This window comes from Ursus maritimus, unplaced genomic scaffold (assembly GCF_017311325.1).
Source record: "Ursus maritimus isolate PB19 unplaced genomic scaffold, ASM1731132v1 scaffold_4, whole genome shotgun sequence".
Taxonomy (NCBI): Eukaryota; Metazoa; Chordata; class Mammalia; order Carnivora; family Ursidae; genus Ursus; species Ursus maritimus.
In genome coordinates, this window is record NW_024426552.1 from 83561832 (window position 1) to 83577648 (window position 15817).

Genomic DNA, 15817 nt, shown 5'->3' on the forward strand with positions numbered 1-15817 from the left:
ATAACAGTAAATAATGTTTTGTATTTTATAAAACACCTAATGGAAAATAAATCCTTTCCCAACGAAATAAATAAAAAACTACACATGAACTTATAGACAGAAACATTACCAATTATTTCTTGCTGGGATTGAAGCATTGAAGCATTGACTTCATTGGTGCACCGATCGGCCAAATTTCTTCCCATACCATCTTCTATGTGCTTATTTAACTCCTGTTAACATGGTACATGGGCCCATTATTTTTTCTCTAGAATATGTACAAATTTTACAAAAACTTAAAAAGTGTAGTAAATGATCTTATTATAAGAGGACAATGTTGTGTACTTTATACAAGATAGTTTACATTTATTACAAGAGTGCACAGGAGACAGAAGAGTTCAATCATGTACAGATTGCCATGAAGACACTAAAATGACTAATCCACTAAATAAAATTGTAGAATAAGGTGAGGAAAACTGAGTACTTTTAACAACGATTTAACTTACATTTTTATATACTTTCAATACACTTGGAGTAGGATGAAACTCAGAACAAAATTCATCAACCAAAACAGACAGTCGACAAATTTCATCTGTCATTGCACAGGAAACCTGAAAATATGAAGTTAAAAAAATGAAACAAGATTATCAACTACTCAACCAAATTGTAAAAAACTTAATAAAATGTGCCTTTAGGGTAACAGGGATAACATTTTTAGGATTATCAAAAATATTTTCATTTCTAGAAATTTATTTAAAGATTTTATTTTTGAGTAATCCTACACCCAATATGGGGCTCAAACTCACAACCCCAAGATCAAGAGTGGCATGCTCTACTGACTGAGCCAGTCTCTTCATTCCCAGAAATTTTAATCATAAAGTCACCAACCCACCTTGTTTGCCACCTCTTCTGTAACCGCCCTGATTTTTTTCTTAACATCCAGCGTTAAAAGGTTCATCTGGTTTCGGATAAAGTCCAGTCTATCAATTTGGTCTTCCCTCTCTTCCATTGAATAAACCCTATTATAGTATGCAGAGTAATTAATTCTCAGGATATATTAAAGTCCCGAAGCAATTAAGCTAGGGCATTCACTTATGTAATGAACCATCTGTTAGCATGATATAGGGGTGGGAAAATGAATCTTGTATTTCAATATCTAAAAGGATTCAAATAATATTTCACTTATAAAATATTTTCTAGATGACTGGATATAAACTACTTTGTGTCTCTGCACATGTGGCATCTGAATCCCACAAAGAATAAGGATGCTCCAAACACAGATATGGTCACAGTAAAAATACTGACTTCATTTAATAAACAGGGGTCAGCAAATGGCAGCCTGAAAGCCAAATCCAGTCAGCTGCTAGTCTTTGTTATGGTTTCCAAGACCATTCATATGCCTATCATCTATATGGCTGCCTTTGCCCTAGAACTGCAGAACTGAGCAGTTGCAAAAGAGAAAGTACAACCCACAAAACCTAAAATATCTACTATCTAGCTTTTACAGAAAATCTGTTGACCACTACAGGATACAGGAAAACAAAGACTTGAGATCCCAAGACATGATTACAGAAACCATCCTCAAATCACATCTTCTTTGTGCTATGTTTAGTTCAATGTCCTATATTTTTAAAATCAGTAATATGAAGGTCAACCGGTGGACCAAATACTCATTTTGGATACTATGATAAAGCAACTGAGCTGAAAGAGGTATAAATGACAACACAGTCTCATACAGAAACAGCGCACAGGGCCTGAGATCAGATTCTGATTTCTCATTCTTGTGTTTATTTATATATTAGAAATTCTCTAACTTTATACATGATGCATTCCAGCAAAAGTGTCAAAATTAGGCAATAGATTTAGGTGTATTTGTTTCCAGTAAGATCAAATGCATTTAAAATTCCCAATTTAATGTCCTCTTAATCCCTGATGCTTTGTATCTTTCCCTTGATTGGCTTACGACCACTAATGGTTCATTTAAGGCTTAACATTACCTGTGTCACATCTAGTAACATCCTCAACTTTGTTTCAGGTGTAACAAGTTCGTGAGAATTACCCTTTTCTTCAATGTTAGCAATTTCATGTATTTATTTTCATCTTTATAAGGTAATAAATGGAGTAACAGGGCAGTACAATGACATATAGGGTAGTGCTTACCCAAATGACTTTCTGGCTGGCAGGTAATATCACCTTGCACTACCAGTTGATTAAAAAAAACCACAACTGGCATCAAAGAGAGATTTCAAGGTATCAATGTATAAATATATGAAAAATGGGTCATAGGTTGAATGTAACAAAAAAGAGGGCCACCTCCCTTTTGGACTTCTTCAAAAAATTCCACTTATAAGAAACGGTTCTTTCACTGCTTTAAAGGTATTTTAAAACAATGAAACATGTTAAGTCATGAGAATATTGAGTTCTAGGAAATGTAAATGATGTATTTAAGGTTGTAGAATATTTGTAATTTCAAATATTCATTTAAAAACATGCAAGCAGGTTGTTGACTTTAGTGTAAAAGTATTTAAAATACAACAATTTAAAACCTTAGTCTAAGAAATGTATACTGACATGAACTGACATTTTTATTTTGCAGTAAAATGAATTCATACCTTTTCTCTGCTGCTGCCACGTTTATTGAATCCATTATGTTTTTCACAGTATCTAGTATCTGTTTAGCTCTGATAGTGTGCTGTTCAAACTTTGTTTTCACTGCTGACTGCGAGATACACTCCTGCGAGGGCCCAAGCCATAACACATTACTGTAATTCCATCTCAACATTTTCAGGAATTTAAACACAAAAACTTGCTGTTTGTAATGATAACCAAAACATAAATAAGGGCAGAAAATAAATGCATGATAAACAGAACTTAAAGTAACAAAGGTTAAAAAACCTACAAGAAATCAAAAGTTTTTAAAAAGGGCATTAACAGCAAGTTCATACCTTTGTGTAATTTTACACAGTAATGTGCAATGGTGTCTTGTCTATATTTTTAAAAATAAATAAATAAAAAAGCAGGGTACTGTTTTCAATGTTAAAGCTTTCTCCATTAAAATTACTAATTTTATCAGGATTGCCTTTAATCTACTTCTAGTCTGCCTTGATTTTTCTCACGCTTGCAACAGATAACCTAATGAAGTTCTTAAGTTGTGAATTAGAATTCCACATTTTAAGAAATTAGTTGAATGACAGGACTCTAACATAAAGTTATTAAAAATTAGGACTTGTATATATTAAAACTTGAACAACTTGAAAAATACTCTTTAGCAACAAACAACCTAAATATTTTGTTTAGAAAAATATCTACAGGTATTTCAAAGATAATCTTGTTATTGTCTTTGCTCTATAATTTGTGCATACAGGTTCAAATGATGCCCTATCTCATGTTTCACCTTCAAGCTCACCGTAGCTTATAAACCATTCACAGCTGAAGAGATCAGGTTTCATGACCAGTGGGTTTTTTTTTTTAAACAGAAGAGAATACATTAGAATGCATCACATATAGTAATGGATACATTTATACTATAAAATTAGTTTCAATTTCAATACATGTGCATACTACTTGTTACCTGAAATATTTACTATGAATTCATTGAAAGCTCACAAAATTACATTAAAACTCCTTTCATTCTTACTTCACAGAAAGTTAAATTCTGCACTGACACAACATCTAAAACAACTACAAGTGTTTACAGAGGAAGGCCATCTGGTCTTTGACAATCAAGAAATGCTTGCCTGGGTCACAGCAGCAATGACCATAATAAGGTGTTTTGTAGGAAGCCACATTTATTCCCTGTGATGAATTTTTAAAAATTAGGGATATACCCCAACTCTCCATGATTTCCATGAATTCATCTTCTTGAGCCTCTTTTTATTGTAACCAGTATAAACTGTGGTAACTATCCTTTGTTAAAATAAATCGCTTTCAAGCTTTAAAAGGTCTTCACTTAATACTATAGTACTTGTTACCTTGAAATCATTAGTATGTTACATTCATTCAAAACACTATTTATAACCTAGAGCCTCCACATCTCTAAAATGATTACCTGTTCGATTCACTAAGATAGAAAAAACTTTTAAAATTTCTTTTGCCATTTTAGCTGTCCTCTTCAGTAGTTTGAGGTATGAAAAATAAAACAGATTCACTTCTTTAGCTATAGGACACGTGAGGTAATTCATCTACTTAACAGTTTATAAAGCCGTAACTCAAGCCCATTACTTTCTTTCACTGTATAGCCTAACTTTTGTTCATGGTTAAACTTATTTATACATCACTCAACATCACTAATCCTGAAAAGATTAGTTGTGGGAAGTTACGGTATTCCCTGATCCGTATGTGCCTACAGAAAAGCCACCAATAACTACACAACACTGAACAGTTAAAAGTATAAACTGCTTATTTTTAACAACCAAAACAAAGCTCTGATTTTCTTTAAATAACTGTATCCCATAAACTGACAAATTAACCTCCATAAAAATGATAATAAAAGCATAAAAATATTTTTAAAAGAAAAAAAGGTTAAAAGAAATTCTATGTTCCTCGATGAAGCAGATCTAGATATCAGCAATGAAGATCCAAAATTTATAGATAACAGCACAGTATTAGAGCTAGACCAGAAAGAAAACATTTTCAAAAGTTATTAGGCAATATAAAAGTCATTCCTTGATTTAAAAATATACAATCATGTCATGAATAAACATAAAGAGAATAAGCAATTTTCTTCTAGTTAAGAAGTATCCCACACTGATGTTCCCACTGATCACAACAGTATCAAGTCAACCTGCAAAGAAATACTCTATTCTGAGGTGTGGGAAATGTTAATTTAAATACAAGTTTTTTAAATTGAATTACTTCTCCAAACCCTCACTACACTGATATGCTTATGAATCCCCAAAGGGAACATACATAGTGAGCAGCAGTTTCCAGACTTACTTTATCAGGAACTCTAATTTTCCCAGAAGAAGATTAAAATACTATACCAAACCATCTTAAATGCCATCTTGTCAGATTACCCTATAGACTATCTTAAAACTTATTAAGGATTTAGAAACAAAACATTAATCACATCTCAGTGAAGACAGTTTCCTAACTTTCTAATAATATCTAAAGAAGCCAGCTGGTAGTTAATTACAGTGATAGATGTGTAGATATTAATATTTATGTGTAATTAAGATCTAAAATAACTTTGTTAAATCCTCTTAACAGACCCCAAACACCCAATAACATGCTAGTCATCACTTCCAACTTATTATTTTGAAAGATTTTAAATTGAGGGGGCAGTGCAAGAATACATACTAATATACAATACACCTTTTCCCATTTGTTTACCTTTCCTTCTCCCTCTCCATACACATATCTATATAGAGAGATATACACGTTATTTTTATAGGTATTTTTTTCCTGCTGACTTTACTACTAAATATATTAACATGTGTCCCTTGGAATGGGACCATTTTCCTATACAACCAAGAAACAATTACTGCGTTCCCTGGGGCAATACTATTAACGTAATACACAGTCACCAGTTGTCCCAGAATGTTCTTTACAACAAACTCACTGACATTTTAGAGTAGAATTATTTTATACCTGTTTTCCATCTTATAATCAAAACTATTAAGAACAGTTAATGGCCAAATATTTGAGCAAAGATACTTAGATTTCTTAAATTATCTCTAGAATATTCACTTGTTCAAATACAGGTTTAAAACAGTAAGAAACATATTGACAGAATTAACGCTGATTGTCTTGATTGATTTTAACTGATTTAATTTTCAAGTCTTAAACTTGGTACTCCAAATGTTCCTATAGTGTTTTGCTCCTTAAGAACCAAATGAAATCCAAAAAGTCTATGGCAAAGATCAGACCGCTAAAAATAAACTTGGTACAACTTTTCTTTTCACAAAAATCATTTTCTAAGTCTCCAAAAAAAAAAGTGAATTCTAAAAACAAAGAGAAAATGTATATAAAGGACAGTCTGTGATCACAATGCAAAGAAACCAAGAAATAACCATAAGTTGGATGAAAAGAATCAAAACATCCGATTTTTAACAACTCCTGTATTGAACAGAAAATGCCAACATCTACAATTAAAAACTATGAAAAACAATGAAAACTAAACTGGATACTGAAACCCATGGAATATGTCCAAAGTTACATTACAAATTCACAGCCCTAAATTATCTCCTAAAGAAAAAGCAAAAGATAATTCCACTTAAAAAAAGTATAAAAAAGCAGAAGAAACTATGTTTAAAGATTAACATAGAATTTATGAATAAAAACCAAAAAATGCTATTTATGAATGGAAAAATTAACCAAAGTCTGGGGCCAGGTCTTTGGAGGATAAAGCAGAACAGTTAAATCACTGGCGAATCCAATTAAGGTTAGAATATATACGTGTGTGTGTGTGTGTACATATATATATATACATATATATATGTACGTCTATATAGAAATGAGAAAGAATACAGAAGTTTTAAAAATGAACAATTTTATCCTACTACATTATAAGTTCTTAAAAATGCCCCAATTTACAGGAGGTCTTAAATTACCAAAATTGATTTAAGAAGTAACACATTTCACTCTGGAAAAAAAAAGGTGAAAAGAGTTGCCAATGTAATCATCAAAAAATGCTTTGGCCCCCAAGACAAGACTTTTTGCCCATCTGATTATTTCTTTAGGTAAGTTCAAATAATTTCTAGCTGATTCTCATGTTAAATCTATCATACTTTTAATGAACAAACATTGAACTATTACAATAAAAAAACTGCCAAGTTTCTTCTAAAAACATTAAAAATGGTAATTCCTAGGTCTGCCTGATTATTGCCATCACTTGGGGAGCTTTGAATATATACGGATTCCTAGGTCCATCCCAGCCCCACCGGGTAGGTGTCTGGGATAATTCAGGAGTCTGCAGTTCTCTAAAGCACCTCATGTGATTCTCCTGATCAGCCAAGGTTTAGGAACCAGTGCTCTACAGCACAGCTTTTATTCTTCTCATTTCCACTTCTTCAAGGAGATATTCTGTCTGGGTAGCAGGAACCAATATGAAAGACGTTATAAATGCATAAGAGAACAATATGATTTTGTAGGAGAAATCAATGACAAATATCTAACACACATAGAAGGAAAGAAAGAAAAGGTCAATAAATTAGACAAACGGAGACAGAACAAGACATTCTCTCCCCAGTGTTTCCCCCATGGATGAAATAATTGAGAAGGAGTGAGGACAGCACTGAATCTTGTGAAAGCAATAAGAATATAAACAATGGTCTCTGAGTGACTGGGACTTCATGTAATCTATGGTTCGGCTTGGGCCGAGGTATGCTAATATCCCAGGGGCCTCTAACTTTAGAAGAGATCTTACCAAGATAGCCACTAGTGGGCTTTCCTTCCTTAAATACTTTGTCTTCATCTACTTAATATTCTATCTCCAACTCACCAAATTAAAGATGGGGGATAGTGAGCAAAAGTTTAATTTAAAAAATTCTGCCAGGGTGCCTGGGTGGCACAGCGGTTAAGCGTCTGCCTTCAGCTCAGGGCGTGACCCCGGCGTTATGGGATCGAGCCCCATATCAGGCTCTTCTACTATGAGCCTGCTTCTTTCTCTCCCACTCCCCCTGCTTGTGTTCCCTCTCTCACTGGCTGTCTCTATCTCTAATAAATAAATAAAATCTTTAAAAAAAAAAAAAAATTCTGCCAAGTACATTCAACATTCATGTCCTTACTATTAAAGCTGTTAACGACTTGAAGAATAATTACAAAGTTTTTTTTTAGTTCTGAAGTTTCCGTGTTCATTCATGGGTGAAAAGGGGATATGCAATCTAAGCAGAGATAAATTAAACAGGGCCAAATAAGAGTTTGGAAATTAACATCTAAAGAACTTATCGGTCAAATGCAGGATGAGTTTTAATGTCTCTGAATAAAATCCTACACCGAAATATAAGGAAGTATCCTTCCTTCCCAATGCTGCAAATACATTAGCTATTCATGTGCCCCAGTAAGTAGTTCCTACCACATTCCTAAACTAGAGGATACCCTATATCCTAATTATTTTTGTATTCATTCGTTTAGGACATTTGACAAAAAATGTGGAGAATAAACAGGTGACAACACAGTTTAAAATGTAATAAGCTTCTGTCAAATGACATTAACCACATTCTGTACGTATCAACAGTATGGTACAAAAGAAAAAGATGATCTTCACTTTGCTCCATTACCCATTCCAACAGCAATTACATTTATTTAATCTTGCCTCAAATTACTGAATAAAGAGAATTTCACTCACTGCACAACACATGCAATATTAGAAAAACAGTTTCCCATTTAAATACAACTACATAAGAAAAAATAAGAAATTACAATCTTTATTTCTCAATTCTTACGATCATCCATTTTGCAGGGGTTTCCTTTCTTCAAACTTGTTTCACTTGCTGTAGCAGTAACTATACTAAATAACAGCAAGCAAAGGTTATTTGACAAAGATAAACAGTGGAAACAGAAGATTGTGATCATTCGCCAACAAATGCTAGGGTGTTACATTAGTCAATACATTCACAAAATTCCTACCTCGAAAATTTGTTCAAAATTCTGAAACTCCTGTAATCTTGCCTGGAATCCTTCAGCAAGTGCCCCACCTGTAATATTCAGGTGAGGAGGTTAAAACCTAGGATGCAGTAAGTAAGATTTCTAGCATGTTACTTCTTGTATTTCAAAAGACAATCTGTAATAATACATACCACCTTCTGGCATCCCCTGTGCTTTGTGCTTTCTAGCACTAAGAACTTCCTTTGCGGAAACAAAGAAAATACGATTCTGTGCCTCTGAAGGATCCACAACTTTCAGCTCCTCCACCAAGAAATGTATACATCTTTCCATGTGCTGTCTGCGTACCTAGAGAAAACAGGGTACTGAAATAATTCTAGTAATTAAACAAACATAACTGACAGCTTTACGCCTATACTAAACTCCATTTATAGTGGTATTATAGTAATAGCTCCCATATACTTAACAAATCCAAAAATTCGAATAAACGAAGTTTGATACTTGCTCACAGAATACTTCCTCTTAAAGTAATGATCCTTCTTTGACTCTTTAAAATTCTGATGGACCACCAAATACTACGCAGCCACTTCCAAACATATTACAGACAAATACTGGTACTTACTGCTATGGGAAAAGAAAGGTTCTTATTTCTGTATTATTGACATACATGACTATACTACAAAAAAGAAATATGTATATATATTTATCAAAATTAATAGGTGGCATGTAGGCAACAACCACAAACCAGGTGGCATTTTTATTTCCTCCTTATGCTTATTTCCCAAATTTTCTTACAATGAAGCTATCTATTAATACCTTTGATATCAGAAAATAAGTGCTACAATTAATTTGCTACAATGAAGCTATTTTTATTGAGAAATCAGAACATATATAGTCTATTTTTCTTAAAACACTGTGAATTAAAGTTGGGGAGAACACATTAGCTAGGGATTAGGGTTGCAACATTAGGTTTAAGATTAGCACTTAGGTATTACAATTAGGACTAAAAGGGGCACCTGGCTGGTTTAGTCAGTACACTATGTGACTCGATCTTGGGGTTGTGAGTTCGAGCCCCATGTTGGGTGTAGGGATTACTTAAAATTTTTAAAAAATTAAAAAAAAATAGGACTAAGGGTAAAACTAGTTAGGGTTTAGTACTAGCCTCTAGCATTGTGGCTATGATAAGAGATCTCTATCTTAAGACTTAATTTAAAAAATTAAGCTAAATAAGAATGGAAAAAACCAATCTGTGACTATTTCCTAAATCTCTGATGATTAAATGAGACCCCAATTTGAAAGAGTATAATCACACAAGAGTTAATAATAGCAGGATATAAAGCTTCATATTAAACAAAATTCCAATTTTGGGGGTGGGGGAAAGAATGAAAACAAATAATCTAACATGTAAACAGTGATGGGATAGTGTAAATTTTAATTTTTTTAGTAAATAAACACAAACTATGATTAAAATCAGAAAAAGAAATTATCGGGCAAATTTTATATATTTTTTTATAGATCACAGACCAAATTCCAGATACTCTATTCTTTTTAAAAAGAAGTTTCTAGAGGCGCCTGGGTGGCTCAGTTGGTTAAGCGTCTGCCTTCCACTCAGGTCATGTTCCCAGAGTCCTGGGATTGAGTCCCATAACAGGGTCCTCGCTCAACAGGGAGCCTGCTTCTTCCTCTGCCTGCCACTCCCTCTGCTTGTGCTTGCTCTCTCTGACAAATAAAATCTTAAAACAAAACAAAACAAAAACAAAAACAAACCAAAAAAGTAGTTTCTAAAACCACCAGCATGACTAAAATTTAAAACAACAAAAAATACCAAGTGTTGGTAAGGATATATAAATCACTTGGAACTCCCAATCTGCTTGGGAGTATAAACTGGTACAAGCACTTTAGAAAACTCTTGGGGTCTGTGCTTACTGAAACATAATATTCTCTACCTATAATCCAGCAATTCTACTCCTAGATATATACTCACAGATTACTCATCTCTGCAGTACTGACATTCTGAGTCAGATAAATCTTTGGTTGGGAGAGCTGTTCTGTGTTATGGGACTTTGAACAGCTCTTAGCCTCTACTCAACAGATGCCAGTAGCACACTCCCAGAGCTGTGACAATCAAAAATATCTTCAGACATGGCCAAATATTCCCTGGAGATCAAAACTGCCCAACTCCTCAGGTTGAGAACTACTGGTATATACCCAACAGAAATATATACCTATGTGCACCAAAGAGACGTATGTAAGAATATGTACAGCAACACTACTCAAAACAGCTAAACATAGGAAATTTACCCAAATGCCCATCACTAGCAGAATGAATAAATCAAATGCAGTTATTCAAAGGCTGAAATACTATACAGTAATGACAATGCACTTCAACTATGCACAAGAATTTGGACGCATATCACAAATGTAATGTTGAACAAAAGAAACCTGACACAAAAGTAGATACTATATGATCCCACTAAATAAAGTTGAACAACCAAAACATTAAGCAAGGGTGTTAGAAGTCATGGTAAGTGCTCATTCTTGTGAGGGTGGACAGAGACTGGAAAGGGGGTACTGAGAATGTTCTGCTTCTTGAGCTGGATCCCGACACAGGTGTGTTCAATTTGTAAAATTCACTGAGCCGGACACTTAGGATCTGCACACTTTTCTGTTATGTTATACTTCAATAAAGAACTGTAACAAAACAAAGTTTCAATATCTAAAATGATTGGTAGTACTTCTATAACAATGTTCCTCCAAAGTACCTTAATATTCTGGTCTCTATTACATAAGTCTTTTCTCAAGAAAAAGAACAGCTACTTAGGATGTTCTATTCTATAAGGTATATTGTTTTCTCAGATAACAATGTACATGACTATATTTCACACCTTAAAAGAAAAATAACTTACGTCTTCCATATATTCTGGCTCTGATGCAGAGGCATCCCAACGATTATTCAAAATGAAAATATTAGGCTTGGAAAGTCGCTCATTTACCTTGTGAAAAAACTGCTTTTCCTAAAAAACATCAAATACCCAAGAGTATGTTCACTTTTAACAGCTATTTTATATTTACATTTATAGCTGAAGCTCTAATCTAAAAGTCTGAACCATTTAGACAACAGTGATTAATACCCATTGATAAAGGATCCCAAAGCTCTGAGCATTACACTTCTCAAAGAAGAGAAAAATAAATTTTAAGAAGGCAAAAGTGAAGATTTTATTGCTCCTGCCATGAGTCTTTTCTGAAATTCAATTTAATAAATATTTACGTCTCCACTATAGTGCAGAACACAATTGATACTGCTGGGTAATATAGTCCATATTTTCAAAAAGCTACCTCAAATCTTTTTGCAGATTTAGTCCAAGTAAATTAGTAAAATGTAAGACCTATGTACATCATAATAAATAACAGAGAAAGGTATGTGCCTTAAATGCTATAAATGAATGTATGCTTATTCAAAGGAAAGGCAAGGTATCTAGTTGGAATTAGGAAAAGCTCCATAAAGAAGGAAGTGGTGATAAAGATGTGCTTAAAACTACTGATAATGGCTTTGTGAAAGATAAGAAGTTGGGAGTGGGGGAAAAATTGTGGGCAAAGAATATCAAACGAAGACACAGAAGTCAGAATGTACATCAAAGCTTGTTTATCAATATCCAAATACTGGGGTTATTCTAACAAAGATTTTAAACATTTATCTGTTTCTCATATCATGAGATTATAAAAAACTTGTCACAGCAAACCGGTCCATGTGATATAGATCAGGTTATACAAAAACTATTAACAGCGGCAAAACAGAGGTCTTGCTGGTAACACCTAGGTTATAATGGTGTTTTAAAAAATCGTACCATAGTTCTGGATATCAGATGTCTACAAACTCTGGAGTTTATGTGGGATGAGGATGGCTCTAGGTTATCTATTAAGTTTGACAGCAGCTTAGAATATACACAGGTACGCTGGAACCTACAGTGTACACAAGTAAAGCTGGGAAACGCTGACAAAACTTTAAGTATGAAAAGCCTTGCCTGCTGAACGTGAGGACTGGGGGGAGGGTGTGAGGTGGGAGTGTTAAACTGTATTCAAAAGACTTAAATTTAAATCATCACCCTAACAATTCTGGTGCCCATTCCTTCTGAAACTGGCAAATAACCACAATCAGTGTCACCACCACACACGTATCACACCTTGAACTTAAAAGATTCACTAGAAGCTAGAGCCATCAAACCCTAGATTCCCTATGGGAACACTCAAGAAGACCAGCATCAGCTTTTCTGGCCCCATGGCAACACAAACTCCTTTGTTCACCCTTGATATTATAGGTTCTTTCTAATCCATGATTTGGATTTCCCTCTTTTCAGAACAGACACTATCTCATTTCCTACCACTCAAACATAATAATATGATTAAATCCTACCGTGTTCATTAGTGTTGATTCAGAGTTTGCAACCAAAACGAAGACATCAGCATCTAAGCAAAACTTATCAATCCAGCTATCCAGTTCTGTAGTGACATCTGTACCTGGACTAATGGGAATAAGATAATATTGTATTTTATAATATTTTTTAAAAAGAAAATTTGATTATAGACTTTTTTTAAAATTTTATAAATTGAAGGCTAAAGGACGGATTTCTACCAGTTTTCAGCACAAAGCCTAAGAGATTTACTTTTTCACCTATAAGAGAGCACCTGTGGCTGAGTCTGTGTTTTATGAACCTCTGTATTTATTCTGCTGACAAAGAACTCCCAGAGCCTACCCAACTGACAACTTAACAAAAGCTAAAAAAAAGTTTATTTAGTAAAAAGAAATAACCTTGGGCACCTGGGTGGCTCAGTCAGTTAAGGTCTGCCTTCAGCTCAGGTCACGATCCTAGGTCCTGGGATGGAGCCCGTCATCAGACTCCCTATCCCTTCGGCCCTCCCCCCTGCTTGTGCTCTCTCTCGCTCTCCCTCTCAAATAAATAAATAAAATCTTTAAAATAAAATAAAATAAAAATAACCTTGTGATTTTTCACAAAGTAAATAACACAATCAATATTTTAATCTTTTAAAACTGCTTTGGAAAGATGAAAAATAAGTACTAAAAAAACAAAACCAAAAAACAAACAGGCTAATATATAACCAAAATCAAAGGTGCAAGCAGCTATGTCCAGTACAGCTCAGAAAATATTTAAGTGCTCATGAGCATAAATAATAAAACACCCTCTGCTAAGACCTAAGTTTAATATACTACCTATACTATAAAAATTATAGTGCAACTGTCTACACACTGGCTTGATGTAGCCTAAGACAACGTGGCAAGATGAGAGGCTGGGTCATGGACATATTCTGGCCATGAAAGAAAGCAAAATTAAAAGCCCATCACCAAAACCAAAATGACTTCCATACAACACTGAAATTTTAACTGAAGAAAACAAAAGAGCATATCAAAGTTTTGAAAAATCATTTAACTACCTTTTTTAGTTAAAGACATGGCTTAGCAGATGTGCATTATCATTTTACTTAGCACCAACGCAGTAAAAACACACATAATAAATGAAGACTCATCAGAAGAGCTGAAACAAAATTCCAAACGTATTCAATTCTTGAACAATGAAAAGCTATGTAACCTGTCCAGTAAGTTATCTTGGGAAACTTGGGTCTTAAGCATAAATTTATTACTGGGGCGCCTGGGTGGCTCAGTCAGTTAAGTGTTGGACTCTTGGTTTCAGCTCAGGTTGTGATCTCAGGGTGGTGAGATCAAGCCTGCAATCAGACTCCATGCTCTGCTACCCCCCCAACACAGCACGTGTGCATTCTTCCAAGTCTTAAAAAAAAAGGTATTACTAGTTTAAAAAATTTACCTAATCAGAGTTACCTACCTAGTTATCTAGAATTAGACAATCTCTAAGACCCAGATACTTATCCAAACTACAATCTAGAGGGGGGAAAAGTGGCTATCCTTGAAATTTCTTCTAATAGAATTAGACTAAGAAACTGGCACTTCATGTAACCAGTAAAACACATAAACCAACACCTTATCTATTCCTTAACAATCTAACAAATGAGAACAAGGCAGCAACTGTACATTTAAATTTTTATGTAATACTGTTCTATCAAATAAACCTTTACAAGGAGAAAATGCAGTTCATATGCAATTTTACCTGTCCACTAAAACCAGGTCATCTCTCAAGAGGGCACATTTTGCCTTTGGCCAAAACACATGTACAAGGCAGCCAGCTTTCAAGTCTTTGTCCATATGAAGGGCATGGGCCAGCTGATTAACTGTCTGAAGTGGAAGGGAAAGAAAAAACAAAACCCTGTAATAAAACTCAATAAAAATTAAAAACACTATGATTTGGTACATTTAGTTTTGCAAAACATATACAAAAAGCAGAACTAAATAATTTCAAATAAAACCACCTCAGCAATCTTGAGAAACTGAGTTTTAGAATTACCAAGTAGGGGGAGAAAAAAAGATACCCTTAGAACAGTTTACTCATCCACTCTGCAAAAATAGAGCTGGTAACGTTTCAAATGCCCAATAAATGAACTATGGCAGTGGAATCCTATGTAACACCTGAAGCTGATATTGTATGTATGAAAATAAATTTACAATATATTAAGAGAAAAAAGGCAAGTCAAAATAGCACACATGAAACCATTTTGTTACAAAATACAGAGGAACACACATTTAACTCTATACCACAGGGAAGAGTTTCCACTGGCTTTAGGGAGCATGTGTGTTTTTTAGTTTCTTTTTGCCCATTTGTATTTCCTGTCTCTTCTAAAACGTACTGCTCAGTAGTAAGGGGTGAAAACAGAAGAAACATTATTAAAACAGGTTTAAAAACACCAGAGTAATAAGACCGAAACAATACAAGAGAAGCTCAATACATATTCTTTTAATATAAAGGATTTTTCTCAGCAGTTATTTACTCACATAAGCCTGCTTGACATCAATGACTATGCCTTCTTTCCACTTGAATTCACTAAAATATTTCTATTTCTTAAGGTGATTTCTGACATATGCTAATTTATTAATGTGTTATTTTAATACCGTTCATGTATATGTTAAATATACAATAAATACAAAGGGCTTAATATAAAATTAATATTCAAGGAAAAGACATCAGCACACACACAAACGAACTGCAGAGGTATTAATTTTTAAAGGGAAACATCTATTTTCAAATGGGCACAACAGTCCTGATCAGGGTTGAGGTGAATCTCCATAGTGACAATGTTAGCCAGGTTTTATTTTTGCTTGCTTTCATAAACTTTTTGGTAGAATTATAAACTTGTACTAAAATCTTGATGC

General features: G+C 34.0%; 1 protein-coding gene across 2 annotated transcripts in view; it reads right to left on the reverse strand.

Moving 5' to 3' along the window:
- The window catches only part of MFN1 (mitofusin 1), a 31070-nt gene that overhangs the window by 9553 nt on the left and 5700 nt on the right, over positions 1–15817 (reverse strand). For both annotated transcript variants that reach the window (XM_040621575.1, XM_008705306.2), the window contains exons 5-13: positions 14661–14785; positions 12935–13043; positions 11430–11537; positions 8718–8871; positions 8548–8615; positions 2592–2713; positions 872–998; positions 486–590; positions 110–212 (exon numbers count right to left, since the gene is read on the reverse strand). In XM_040621575.1, the coding sequence (XP_040477509.1) occupies positions 110–212; positions 486–590; positions 872–998; positions 2592–2713; positions 8548–8615; positions 8718–8871; positions 11430–11537; positions 12935–13043; positions 14661–14785 (1021 nt within the window). The remainder of the gene's footprint in view (positions 1–109; positions 213–485; positions 591–871; positions 999–2591; positions 2714–8547; positions 8616–8717; positions 8872–11429; positions 11538–12934; positions 13044–14660; positions 14786–15817) is intronic.